We start from the raw sequence: 13,065 nt of genomic DNA, 5'->3' as shown, positions 1-13,065 counted from the left end.
CTCTCCACATCCTCTCCAACACTTGTTATTTTTTGTCTTGTTAATTACAGCCATTCTGATAGGTGTGAGGTGATATCTCATTGTAATTTCGATTTGCATTTCCCTAATAATTAGTGATGTTGAATATCTTTTCATGTGCTTGTTGGCCATCTGTATATCTTCTTTGGAAAAATGTCTGTTCAGGGGGTCGGCCCCGTGGCCAAGTGGTTAAGTTCACGCACTCCGCTTTAGCGGCCCAGGGCTTCACTGGTTCGGGTCCCAGGCACAGACATGGCATCGCTCCTCAGGCCATGTTGTGGCAGCATCCCACATGCCACAACTAGAAGGACCCACAACTAAAAATATACAACTCTCTACTGGAGAATTTGGGAATAAACAAACAAACAAATAAACAAGATTGGCAAGTTGTTAGCACAGGTGCCAATCTTTAAAAAAAAATCTGTTCAGATCCTCTGCCCATTTTTTTTTGTTTTAAGTACCACCACTTGGGATGGTATTCTCTTTTTTTTAAAGATTGGCACCTGAGCTAACATCTGTTGCCAATCTTCTTCTTCTCCTCCTCTCCTTCTTCTCCCTAAAGCTCCCCAGTACATAGCTGTATATTCTAGTTGTAGGTCCTTCTGATTGTGCTGTATAGGACAGCACCTCAGTGTGGCCTGATGAGCACTGCCATGTCTGCGCCCAGGATCCAAATCGGTGAAACCCTGGGCTTCCCTAGCAAAGTGCATGAACTTAACCACTCTACCACGTGGCTGGACCCATCCTCTGCCCATTTTTTGATCGAATAGTTCGTTTTTTTTGTTGCTGAGTTCTTTGTATTTTGGAAATTAACCCCTAGTGGAAATATTTTCTCTCAGTTGCTGGGTTATCTTTTCATTTTGTTCATGGTTTCTCTTGCCGTGCAGAAACTTTTTACTCTGGTGTAATCTCATTTGTTTATTTTTTCTTTTGTTTCCCTTGCCTGAGTAGACATGGTATTCAGAAAGACTGACGTCAAAGACTGTAAAGAGTCTATTGCCTGTATTTTCTTCTAGGAGTTTTATACTTTCAGGTGTGACATTCAAGTCTTTAATCTATTTTGAGTTCATTTTTATGTATGGTGTAAGATAATGGTCTACTTTCATTCTTTTGCATGTGGTTGTCCAGTTTTCCCAACACCTTTTATGGAAGAGACTTTCCCTTTTCAATTGTATGCTCTTGGCTCCTGTGTCAAAGATTACCTATCCACAGACATGCGGTTGTATTTCTGGGCTCTCAATTCTGTTCCATTGATCAGTGACTGTTTTTCTGCCAGTACGATGCTGTCTTGATTACTATAGTTTTGTAGTATAATTTGAATTCAGAGAGTCAACACATTAATTTTTATGGAACACAATTTAACCCATAACAGAATGGCTATGTTGATGCCATAAAAAGCCAAATTCAAAATATGTGTTTTTTCAAGACAATGAGAGAGCAGTCTAGAGAAAAGAGAAAAGAAGAAAAGGAAAAATGTTATTCTCAGACAAGTATTGAGTCCCAGGTCGTATGCTCTGCCTTATCTTCCTCCTGAAATGCCGTGATTTTATAACTTGAAAGCCATTCCTTCTCTGTCTCTGAGATATTGAACCAAGAACAGAATGTGTTAGGTGTATGTAAGTGTGTTTCTGTGTGTATTGTACAATTTCAGATACATTTATCAAACTACATAAGAAGCAGTATACACCTCTGATGAAAATCACTGAGATATTTTGTGGATTTATTGTGGAGATCACAATAGTATTGATCATAGGTAATTCATGAAAATTTGACTTTATTTTGTTGTTTAAATATTTTGCTCAAACTTGTTGTGATGTACATTACTTTAATTTTACCAAAATAAAAATTATCACAAATTTGGCACAACACCCATTTTATTTTTTTATATTTCTTAAACTGGAAATCTGGCTGAGTATTCTGACTAGGGCATCACAAGCCTAAATCTGCCAGCCTGGGCTCTATTCTCAAAACTCTGAGGAAGAATCTGTTTCCAGGGTCTTAAATTCTTGGCAGAATCAACTTCCTTCCTACAGTTTCCTCATGTGCTCGCCCATATCCCATCTTCAAACTCAGCAATAGCATGTTACATCCCTCTCATGTTTCAAATCTCTGATATCCTTTTGTACCCCATCTCTTTGCCTTCTCTTCCTACTTGAAAGGCTCTTGTAATATGTTGGGTCTACCAGATAATCAAGGACAATTCACCTATTTTAAGTTCAGCTTATTAGTAACCTCAATTTTAACTGACATATTCATTTACCAGGTACCAAACCTAACCACCCAGGTTATGTTACACTCATGATTGGAGATTTTCCTATAATATTATGACACCAGTAAATCTGCTGCAATTAAAAATATTATTTTTAAACTATCAATGCATCTAACGCAGTTTATCTCTTGTGATGTTTTCTTATATGAAAGAAGCAAAGAGGAATGTGTCCTTAAAAACTTTAGTTGTCTTATTATGTTTCACTTTTTATGGTAAAGCTTACAAATACAAGCTTCTAAGAGCACATACACGTCAAAAGAAAGTTATATTTTAGAATTACCACAATAAAGAATGATTTTTTTTATCATGTCAGTCTTGAGACATAAAAATTCTTGTGGCACTATAGTTTTTCAGTCTGTAAGTAGGCCTTTCAAAGGGATGGCTGGGCACCTCTTTCTGACACTGAACCCTGGATTCTAGTAAACAGCCTCTCCTGTTAGATCTACTGTATCTGATTCTGTACATGATAACACAAAAGAAAAGAGAAAATGCTATTGAGTGTTGTTCATCCAAAATTTTACCTGCCCCTCTCTAATATAGATTCAATTCGTAGAGTATTCAGGGGACTATTATATGAGAAAGATTTTTCCCCCTGAACTGAAATTAGAAACCATAGGAAATAAAAGCAGGTTATCAAAGAGGTGTCTGCCATCCCACATTCACTGCAACATAGTTTACAATAGTCAAGATTTTGAAACAACCTAGTGTGTATTAAAGGATAAATGGATAAAGGAGATGCGAGATATATATATATATATATATATACATATATACATATATGCACATACATAAACACACACACACACATATATATAAAATGGAATATTATTTAGTGTTAAGAAAGAAGGAAATTCTGCCACTTGGAATAACATGGATGGACCCTGAGGACATTACATTAACTGAGATAAGTCAGACGGAGAAAGAAAAGACTGTATGATCTCACTTACATGTGGAATCTAAAAAAGCCAAACTCATCAAATCACAGAGTGAAATAGTGGTTACCACAGACATGGGTTTGGAGAAATAGGAGAGATATTGTTTAAGGGCACAAAGTTGCAACTAGTAGACAAAAGATCCTGGAAATCTAATGCACAGCATAGTGAATGTAGACAACAATGCTGTGTTACAGTCATCAAACTTACTAAGAGTCTAGGTATTAATTATTCCAACCATGAAAAAGAAAGAATAATTCGGTGATGTGAAGGAGGTGGTATAGCTACAATGTAATCCTATTACAAGATGTGAAAGAATCAAATCAACATGATGTACCCTTTGAATTTACACCATATTCTATGTCAAATATATTTCAAGAAAAAATTGAAATTGAATTGACTGTTGCAATTTGATCATAAATGATGGAACAGATGAGTGGGGGAATCAATCAGGGACCTCCATTGTGCCCTCTTCCACCTCCATCACCCCTAGACCCACCCATCCTCTCACTCTTCCTCTTTTCCCCTTGCTACATCCTTCATTTGTCCTCCTGTGACTTTAGACATCTACTAAAACTCCACCCACCACCTGACATTCATCCAAACCCTTTGACTTCAATATTGTACTCTCCACTTCTATTTTGAGACATTTCCACCTTCAACCCTCTGTGACTCTTATTCTAGGGACCTCAGTCTAACCTTCTTCAGACTTCGTCACCTCTGCAAAGTCCATTGTCCATGCCCTCCTTCCTCTTGCCTTCTTTCTATGCCCAATTCCAACATCTCATCCTATGCCCTGTGACTTCTATGCCCATGCACTCTCATTCAACCAAGCCCTCAATTCTCAAGCATCATCAATACCTTCAGGAACTCAACCCACATTCTGTATGCATTACACCCAACTATATAACTACTGGCACTTTCCCCTGGGTTCTTTAGCTCATTCAGGCCACTGTCCTCTCTAGCTGTCTTATTGTCCCCTACCAATTTGGACTTCCTGCCCTTGCACAAGGTTTCCTCTAGTGCCATCTCCTTTTCTCACACTGTCTCCAACTTGGACTGTTATCATATACTAAGATCTGCCTATCCAATCTGAATTCACCTTTTCCCCTGACCATGTTTTTTAAACTCACATTTGCCTTACATTTTCATTCCATTAGCACAATTGTTCCTGTGGCCTTATGCACCCCTTATGTCCCCAGATCCCAATATCCCCTCTACTTTCACCTCCTTGCACACTTTGCCCACTGGCACTTTCATCCCTGGCATTGCACTTTAATACTTAACCAATATTAAAAATCCTTTGCCTTTTCTCTCTCTGTTCACTCTCTTCCCCTGCACTCTGTATAACCCCAAGCCCCCAGGCTCTCTACACCCCCATATTATCCTCACATCTCCTTTGTCTGGTGTCCTATTCTTACTCCACTCTACCATATACCTACACACAGTCACTCCCCCAAACACTCCAAGTTTCCCAGCATGTTCTCAACATAAGAAGACAACGCTCACAGAACATTTGAAGTGCTGTGCATTATAATAAACTCCCCTTGTGACTGTTGCAGGTTTAGGAGGGCTACAAAGGGTGGGAAAGCCCCCTTTGCAGGCATCCAGAAGACTGAAGATGCAACTCTTCTGTGTAATATCATGTAATTGGCATATACACCTGCATGATGACTGTGATTTCATGAAAGAGTGTGACTGAGAGTTTAGGCGAGTGTGTGTATTTATAAATGTGAGTGTGAGTTTTCATGTATTTAATGTGTTCATGTATTTTCTGAACATGCAATTGAAATTGTGTGAGCTTGTGACTGTATGTGTACTAGAATGTGACTATGTATGACTGTATGTTTGAGTCTGTGAGTGAGTGCGCATGTATGCGTGTCTTTGCATCTGTGTGTGTGTGTGTGTGTGTATAGGATAGATTGTCCACTATTATAGCTCTAACAGCTAGATTTACAATTTGGGGTAACAGCATAGTGAACTTGGATCAAAGATATAATTCGTCTGTAGAAAAACCTAAAGAATTAAATTGAACTCTTAATTTATATTCATTTTTTTTTGACCCATCAGAAATATATTCCTTAATTAAAAGATTAATCATAATTCCTTACCGAAAATTTTGCAAGTAAGTGTAGGGGACAATGTTGACCATTTGATGGTCTTGAATAAAGTAAGTGGCATTGCCTTGCCTGATAGTTACAAGAATGATCGAATCTACCTGTTAAAACCATTTGACCCCAGCGCTTTCTTTGTGAGAGACTGTTTTAGAACCTTCTCTCTTTCCTTTTTTAATAGAGAGAACGTTGGTTTATAACATTATATAAATTTCACATGTACAACATTATATTTTGACTTCTGTATACACTAAATTGTATTCACCACCAAAAGTCTAGCTTCCATCTGTCACTGCACAAATGTCCCCCTTTACCTCTTTCACTCTACCGCCACTCCGAGTGCCCTCTGTTAACTACCAGTCTGTTCTTTGTATTTATTGTCTTTGTTGTTTTATCTTCTACTTGTAAATGAAATAATATGGCATTTGTCTTTGTGTGAAATTTCGTTTAGCATAATACTCTGAAGGTCCATGCATGTAGTTGCAAATGGCAAGATTTCATCTTTTACATGGCTGAGTAGAATTCCATTGTATTCCATCATATACATATATTGCATCTTCTTTATCCAATCATCTGTTGATGGGCACTTCAGTTATTTCCGAGTCTTAGGTATCTGTGTAAATAATACTCCACTGAATATAGCTCCATGTATCTTTTTGAATTAGTGGGGATTTTTTGGATAATGACCCAGAAGTGGAATACCTGGATATAGTCTGATTCTGCTTTCTCTCACTAGTGAGGGTCGAACCTGATAAACTATAGTTTCCCAGCAATTTACATATTAATTGATATTGAGTTGTGCAACTGAGGACTCTGATATCTAACGTACATTATTCCGGTCTTGTTCTTCTTGTTACTTGTATTTCTTTTTAAATCCTCATCAGATATTTTGACATATTTCATTTCTTTTTTCTTAACTTAATTTATAGTGTAGCTCCTTTGTATGAAATTTTGAAAGAACTCACTTTTAGGTGGAAATTCTCAGTAAAGTAGAACATCCAGGAGGAAACACATACTTGCTGCCAGTCCTTCATGTGTCAAACCTAAGTGCTTTTTGCTCTCCACCATGTGAACGACTGTCTGCTCCAGGGTTCATGGAAAAGAAAGAGGCTCTCACAAACACGCCTATAGTCTCTTAAGAGATACTAGCTGTAAACATGTAGTTGTTCTTGGTAATTAGTACTTGTGAAAAAGTTTTCCAAAGGATTCTCAGCTCCCAAGCCTGTTACTGCCAATGTTGCTACAGGTGAAGTGATAATTGCAGTTCCGAGGGGAGGTGAGGTCACAGGATCACAGACTCAAATCTCAGGGTCTGGCTACCCCTGTTGCACACACACTGACTGCTTTGACCTCCATGCTAATCCCATCATCCAGGCAGCAGAATAAAGTCTGTGGATTCTCTCTATATTCATCTGAGAGCCAGAATCTGTAAGGGAAGGAGTTATATCAGGAGTCTGGGTAAGTGAACATATGGGACAAAGGGAATCTTCTGTGTATGAACCTGGTTCAGTGCCAAAGCCATGTAGGAAGGTGGAATAAATCCTGAGGCATGAGTTGAAGTAGTAAACAAAGGTGGAGTCCAAGACCTTCCACCAATTCCTGTTGGTTCCTCATGTAGTGTAACACAATCCCCACTGACAGTGATTGTTGTGGCTTAACCCAAGAGGTAATAAAATCTGATTTTTAATACACTTAAGGACTGTAGTTCTGGAGTTAATCTGCTGTTCAGCCTACTTTGCAGGAATCATAGACATAAATTTCAGGTTTCTAGAAGTGCACCCATAATACCTTCACACTTATAATAATAAGAGTAGGATGAACTTACAGGAATAGTCTGATCCTGCGCTGAAAAAGTGTGTATAGAAGCAGCTGCTGGAGTAGGAATGTTTTCTCTAACTCTGGGTGTATGAAATGCTCAATAGATGTAATCATTGTGTCTCTATTGATTATGGAGAGACTGTTCCCACTTAAAGTTAAGGAAAGAGCATGTAAGAAAAATAGACCTTTATGAGTTCCAGACAACATTTTTAGGCTCAAGTGTATCTTGTAAGGTTTCTGCTGCTTTTAAATGTAATAATATCAATTGAAAAAATGTATGTCATCTATAAAATACATAAAATTTTTGCCATGACATTGCATGTTGCATGTGTCTTGTATTTTAATATTTTTCACAAATCTTGCCTTACTGCTAGTAATTTTATTTAACTGAGCCATTAATAAATAGACATGTACATGATCCAAAATTAAGAATAATTTCTTACTACTACAAACTATCATGCATCAGTGTCTCTGTCTTGTTCCTGTGAATCAGGCCATTGTACTTTTGTTCCTGGAATAAAAACAAATGAGTCTTTCTGTTTCTATCCTAATATTTAGACATTCTTGCATTCATTAAAGCAAACTTGTCCTGAGACAGGATCCTGCAGTTTTAGACTGCAACCAGAGCATCTACATTTTATTAAGATCTCTAAAGCTTTTTTCAAAGTTTGTATTTGCTTATAAAATAAATCTTCAAATATAAGTGGAAACTTGTTATTACCAAATTTTAAAAATAAAACACCACCAATCTAAACTGAAATGACAAGGTGAAAAAACAAAACTAAATTGAGATGTTTTTGAGAAACACAGCTAACTAATATTTTTATATATTGTGGATTAAATGCACTATCTTTGTTACCACCCCAGCCAGGTTCAAATCTTTATTTTGCCCGTAACCAGTGAGTGAACTTAGAGGAAGCAGTTAACCTCTCTGTGCCTGTGTTGTCTTCATCTTTATAAGGAATGGAACAGTACCTGCCTCATGAATTTGTGATGGATAAAGAAGTTACTGCATGTGTGGCCTTCATAGCACTGATTTGTACATTGTAAGTGGTCTTAACGGTTATAAATTCAACTCTGTGAAGCCTCTAAAGGACAGAAAAAGTTTAAGTAATTATATCCAAGTAGGAACTGTTGGTAGGCGAATGTTAGATTTCAGTTGACATGGTATGTGTGGTCCATGCCTCATTCCCATGCAGGATCCTCTAGCTCAGAAGACAAATATCAGTCATTGATAAATGACAGGATGGTCGCCAGTGAATGGCAGTAGGAATCATCTTCTCATTACAGACTACATTTGGAATCCTGGGGAATTTCTCTCTTCTTTACCATTATCTTTTCCTGTACCTCACTGGGTGTAGGCTAAGATCCACAGATTTGATTATCAAGAACGTGATTGCAGCCAATTTATTGGTCCTGTTCTCTATGGGAATCCCCCATGCATTGTCATCTTTTGGCTGGTATCAGATCTTCGATTATTTTGGATGCAAAACTTTTTACTATGTTTGTGGAGTGGGCAGGGGTATGTCTATTAGCACCACCTGCCTCTTGAGTGTCTTCCAGGCCATCATGATCAGCCCCAATAACTCTAGGTGGGCAGAGCTTAAAGTGAAAGCTCCAAGGTGCATTGTCCCCTCTATTCTCCTGTGCTGGATCCTGCAGGTGCTGGTAAATGTAGTTTTTCCTATGTTTATGACTAGCAATTGGAGCAACAAAAACATCACAAACCAAAAAGATTTTGGATACTGTTCCGCTGTTCAGCATGACAAAATCAGAGACTTTTTATATGCAGCATTGCTATCATCCCCTGATGTATTCTGTTTGGGGCTCATGCTCTGGTCCAGCAGCTCCATGGTTTTCATCCTGTACAGGCACAAGCAGAGGGTCCAACACCTTCGTAGAACCAATGTCTCCTCCAGATCCTCCCCGGAGTCCAGAGCTACCAAAACCATCCTTCTCCTGGTGAGCACCTTTGTGTATTTTTACACCCTTTCCTCCATCTTTCGAGTGTGTTTGGCTCTTTTTAATAGTCCCAACTGGTTTCTCTTGAACACCAATTCAGGAATCACTCTGTGTTTTCCAACCTTAAGTCCCTTTTTGTTTATGAGCTGTGATTCCAGTGTATCCAAGTTCTGCTTTACCTGGATCAGAAATACAAAATCTCCTAATATTATACGAAACATGTAAATTGTATGTATTTATGCAATGCTCATTTCATAATTTACTCATCCTCCTCAGAGATCCAGGTACAATTGTGAGTGGCTGACCAAAGAATTTAAACAGGACATGCTGTGCATCTTCTCCAAAGTCAACAATAAGTTATAGTAGTATTCATGACGAAATATTATATAATTCTTATGTAGGTACTTATGTGATTCAAGTTTTGCTAATGCTTACTTTGGAGGAGTTCAGAATTTATGCAATAATACACTCCAGGTTACAAAACAATCTGGATATTGTGGAGAAGTTTTTGAATGTGTAACAAATTTATCATAGTAAATTTCCCAGAAATGAACTAGGTATGAAATTTAAGAAGAGGTACGTGAAAATGTAACAGCATGTGGCAGATCATTAGGGTAACTGAAGGCAATGGTGTAGAAGGGAAGTTCAGTAACTGAGTAAAGCTTTTGGGAACCAGGTATGAGTTTTGTACATTATATCCTTAAAGAGGCAGTAGTCATTTATTTGAAGTATAATGTTATGACGGGAGATGAGCATATTTAAACATTTTCATGTAGAAATGGCCAGACTGAATTGGACTGGAACAAAAGAGAGCCTAAAATTACTTTTACCTGATTTTTAAACAATATCAAGTGAACGTGACAATTTTGAAAGATGTAAATTGCATTGAATTGGGCTCTGTAGAAGGCAGATTTTTCTCTCTTTCATGAAGATGATTTGGGCATGTTGGCAAGAAAGCAGCTTAGACCTCCACACTCCTGTCTCTAAAGTAATTAAATGGGCATACTTTAAAATGGGAGCACTGTAGGGGGAGCCATTTGAAAGGGAAAGACATGACTCTATTCTGTTTATGTGGCGTTTGTGGCTCCTTGATTTTCAAGGAGCAAAGTGAATATTTCCTCAATTTTAGGAGAGATTTTTATGTAGTTTTCTCTGTATTTACATTCTGAAGCTTATGCAAAGTATGGAGAATTCAACAATTTGAAAAACAAAAGAATTATTTTGACCTGGTGGATGTATATGTTGAACCTTGTACCACAAAGATCACCCCATATTTTTAGTCACATGAAGCACTTAAATATTTGCCACAGTTCGATGGTGAAGGAAGCAGAAGAAAAAAAATAGATATATAGACACATACATACTTATGTGTGTGTGATCTGTGCGTATATAATAGACACATACATATACATATAAATTCAATCATATTTGTTATCCATCAATCAATATGCTGGGAACTTGTAGGTTGAGAATAATTTAAAATAGCACTAATTACAATAAAGTGTATGTTATCTGATGTGTATATTGCCATTCCAGCTGTTTAATTATTAAAATTCCATAAAGTGTATTTCTCATTTTCCTACTTTGATTCTACTGTTTGACCATATCCCTTGAAAAAACATTCACTGAATGTAAGAAAAAAAAGTTTGGTTTTAAATGGAGTAATTATTCCATTTAAGTTTCATTTAATAATTTCTACGTTTGTGTGTTAATAGTTTATTTTCTTATTTTATTCATGTTAGCTTCTTTTCTATTAATTTTTAAATATAATTCTACAGCATTTTCTTTAAAAGTTGTATACTCATTATTTGTTAATTTTTACTCAGAAATTTCAGCATACATTTAAAAGCTAAGCAGTGTCATTGTTTTTAATACTATTAATCCCCACCTTGACATTATAAAGACATTAAAAACAGTAATCTGCTAGCCATTTCCCACCTGTTCGATTGGTGATATGTACCTAAAAATTTTAAAGACACATACACAGGTCATAAGTGCATAGCTCAATCAAAGTTCGCAAAGGAACACATTTCTGTACTCAGAACCTAGATCAATCAAGAGAATACGGTCAGAGCCCCAGAACCCTCTTGTGTCATCTCCATGTCACTACTCTCAGGGCAACCTCTCCTCTGATACTGGACAGCAGAGGTCACTTTAGCATCTTTTGCATTTTATAAAAAGGAAATCACACGGGGCTGGCCCCGTGGCCGAGTGGTTAGGTTCGCGTGCTCCGCTGCAGGCGGCCCAGTGTTTCGTCAGTTCGAATCCTGGGCGCGGACATGGCACTGCTCATCAAACCACGCTGAGGCAGCGTCCCACATGCCACAACTAGAAGGACCCACAACTAAGAATATGCAACTATGTACCTGGGGGCTTTGGGGAGAAAAAGGAAAAAAATAAAATCTTAAAAAAAAAAAAAAAGGAAATCACAGAGCAGTAACTCTTTTGTATTTGGCTTTTGTCATCCCTTATGTTTCTGAATTTATTGCTGCATGTTTTTATTGATAATTCATTTGCATTGCTCTATGAGATTCAATTGTGTCAACATAAAACAATTAATTTAATCATTCCACTGTTAATAGGCACATTGGTGGTTTTCACTTTGGACTAGTAGGGATACTGCTGGTGTGTACATTTAGGGTATGATTTGATGACACACATACCGTTATCTGTTGGCTCTATATATAGTAGTGGAATTGTTAGGTGACAGGCCTACATCTCTAGCTTTAGGACTTAGTGCCACATAAGTTTGGAAAACATTTATACCAATTTCCACACCCACCAACAGTGTAGGAGATTCTTGGTTTCTCCACATCCTTCTCAACACTTTTTTTAAAGTAATTTTATTGAGATCATAAAGGTTCATAACATTGTGTAATTTCGGATGTACATTATTATTTATCAATTTCTAAACACGCTTCATCATGCTCATCCCTGGTAGTCTAATTTGTACCCATCACCATACATATGTGCCCTTTTATCCTTTTCACTCGCCTCCCAGCCCCCCTCCTCTCTGGTTACCACTAATCTGTTCTCTTTATCCATGTATTTCTCGTCCACATATGAGTGAAATGATGCAGTATTTGTTTTTCTTTGTCTTGTTTATTTTGCTTAACATCATGCCCTCAAAATCCATCCCTGTTGTTGCAAATGGGATGATTCTGTCTTTTCCAAAATGAAAAGACAACCCACCAACTGGCAGAAAATCTTTGCAAATCATTTATCTGACAAGGGGTTGATCTCCAAAATATATGAAGAACTCACGCAACTCAACAAAAAAATACCAAACAACCCAATAAAAAAAATGGGCAGAAGATATGAACAGACATTTTTCCAAAGAAGATATACAGACGGCCAACAGACACATGAAACAATGTTCAACATCACTAATTATTAGGCAAATGCAAATCAAAACTGCAATGAGATATCACCTTACACCAGTCAGAATGGCTATAATAACCAAGACAAAAAACAACAAATGTTGGAGAGGACATGGACAAAAGGGAACCCTCATGCATTGCTAGTAGGAATGCAAAGTGGTGCAGCCACTCTGGAAAACAGTATGGAGATTTCTCAAAAAAATTAAAAATAGAAGTACCATACAATCCAGCTGTCCTGTTACTGGGTATTTATCCAAAAAACTTGAAATCAATGATACAAAGAGATTTATGCATACCTATGCTCATTGCAGCATTATTCACAACAGCCAAGATGTGGAAGCAACCCAAGTGCCCTGCTACAGAGGAATGGACAAAGAAGATGTGGTAGATATACATACATACAATGCAATACTATTCAGCCAGAAAAAAACATTTTTAATTTTTTTTAATTTTAGATTTCTGGTTGGTGTGTGGTGGTACAAAGCAGTGAGTTAAGTTGCACTTCCTTGATTATTATGGAAGTTGAGCATATTTTCACATATTTATTAGACACTGAGCAACCTCTTTTTGAA

The 13,065-nt window shown here is 37.4% G+C and overlaps 1 protein-coding gene across 1 annotated transcript; it reads left to right on the top strand.

The window, feature by feature from the left end:
• The first annotated feature begins 8,411 nt into the window (after positions 1 to 8,411).
• Positions 8,412 to 9,338, top strand: LOC106822639 (vomeronasal type-1 receptor 4-like). The gene has a single exon (XM_014827922.3). The coding sequence runs from the start codon at positions 8,412 to 8,414 to the stop codon at positions 9,336 to 9,338; it is 927 nt and encodes a 308-aa protein (XP_014683408.3).
• Positions 9,339 to 13,065: the final 3,727 nt, after the last annotated feature.

This window comes from Equus asinus, chromosome 26 (genome assembly GCF_041296235.1).
Source record: "Equus asinus isolate D_3611 breed Donkey chromosome 26, EquAss-T2T_v2, whole genome shotgun sequence".
Taxonomy (NCBI): domain Eukaryota; kingdom Metazoa; phylum Chordata; class Mammalia; order Perissodactyla; family Equidae; genus Equus; species Equus asinus.
The sequence above is the reverse complement of the archived record's forward strand: the minus strand, read 5'-3'. Positions and strand labels throughout refer to the sequence as shown.

Coding starts and splice junctions, on each gene's coding strand:
- LOC106822639 (XM_014827922.3), top strand. CDS start 8,412: ATGGCAGTAGGAATCATCTTCTCATTACAGACTACATTTGGAATCCTG.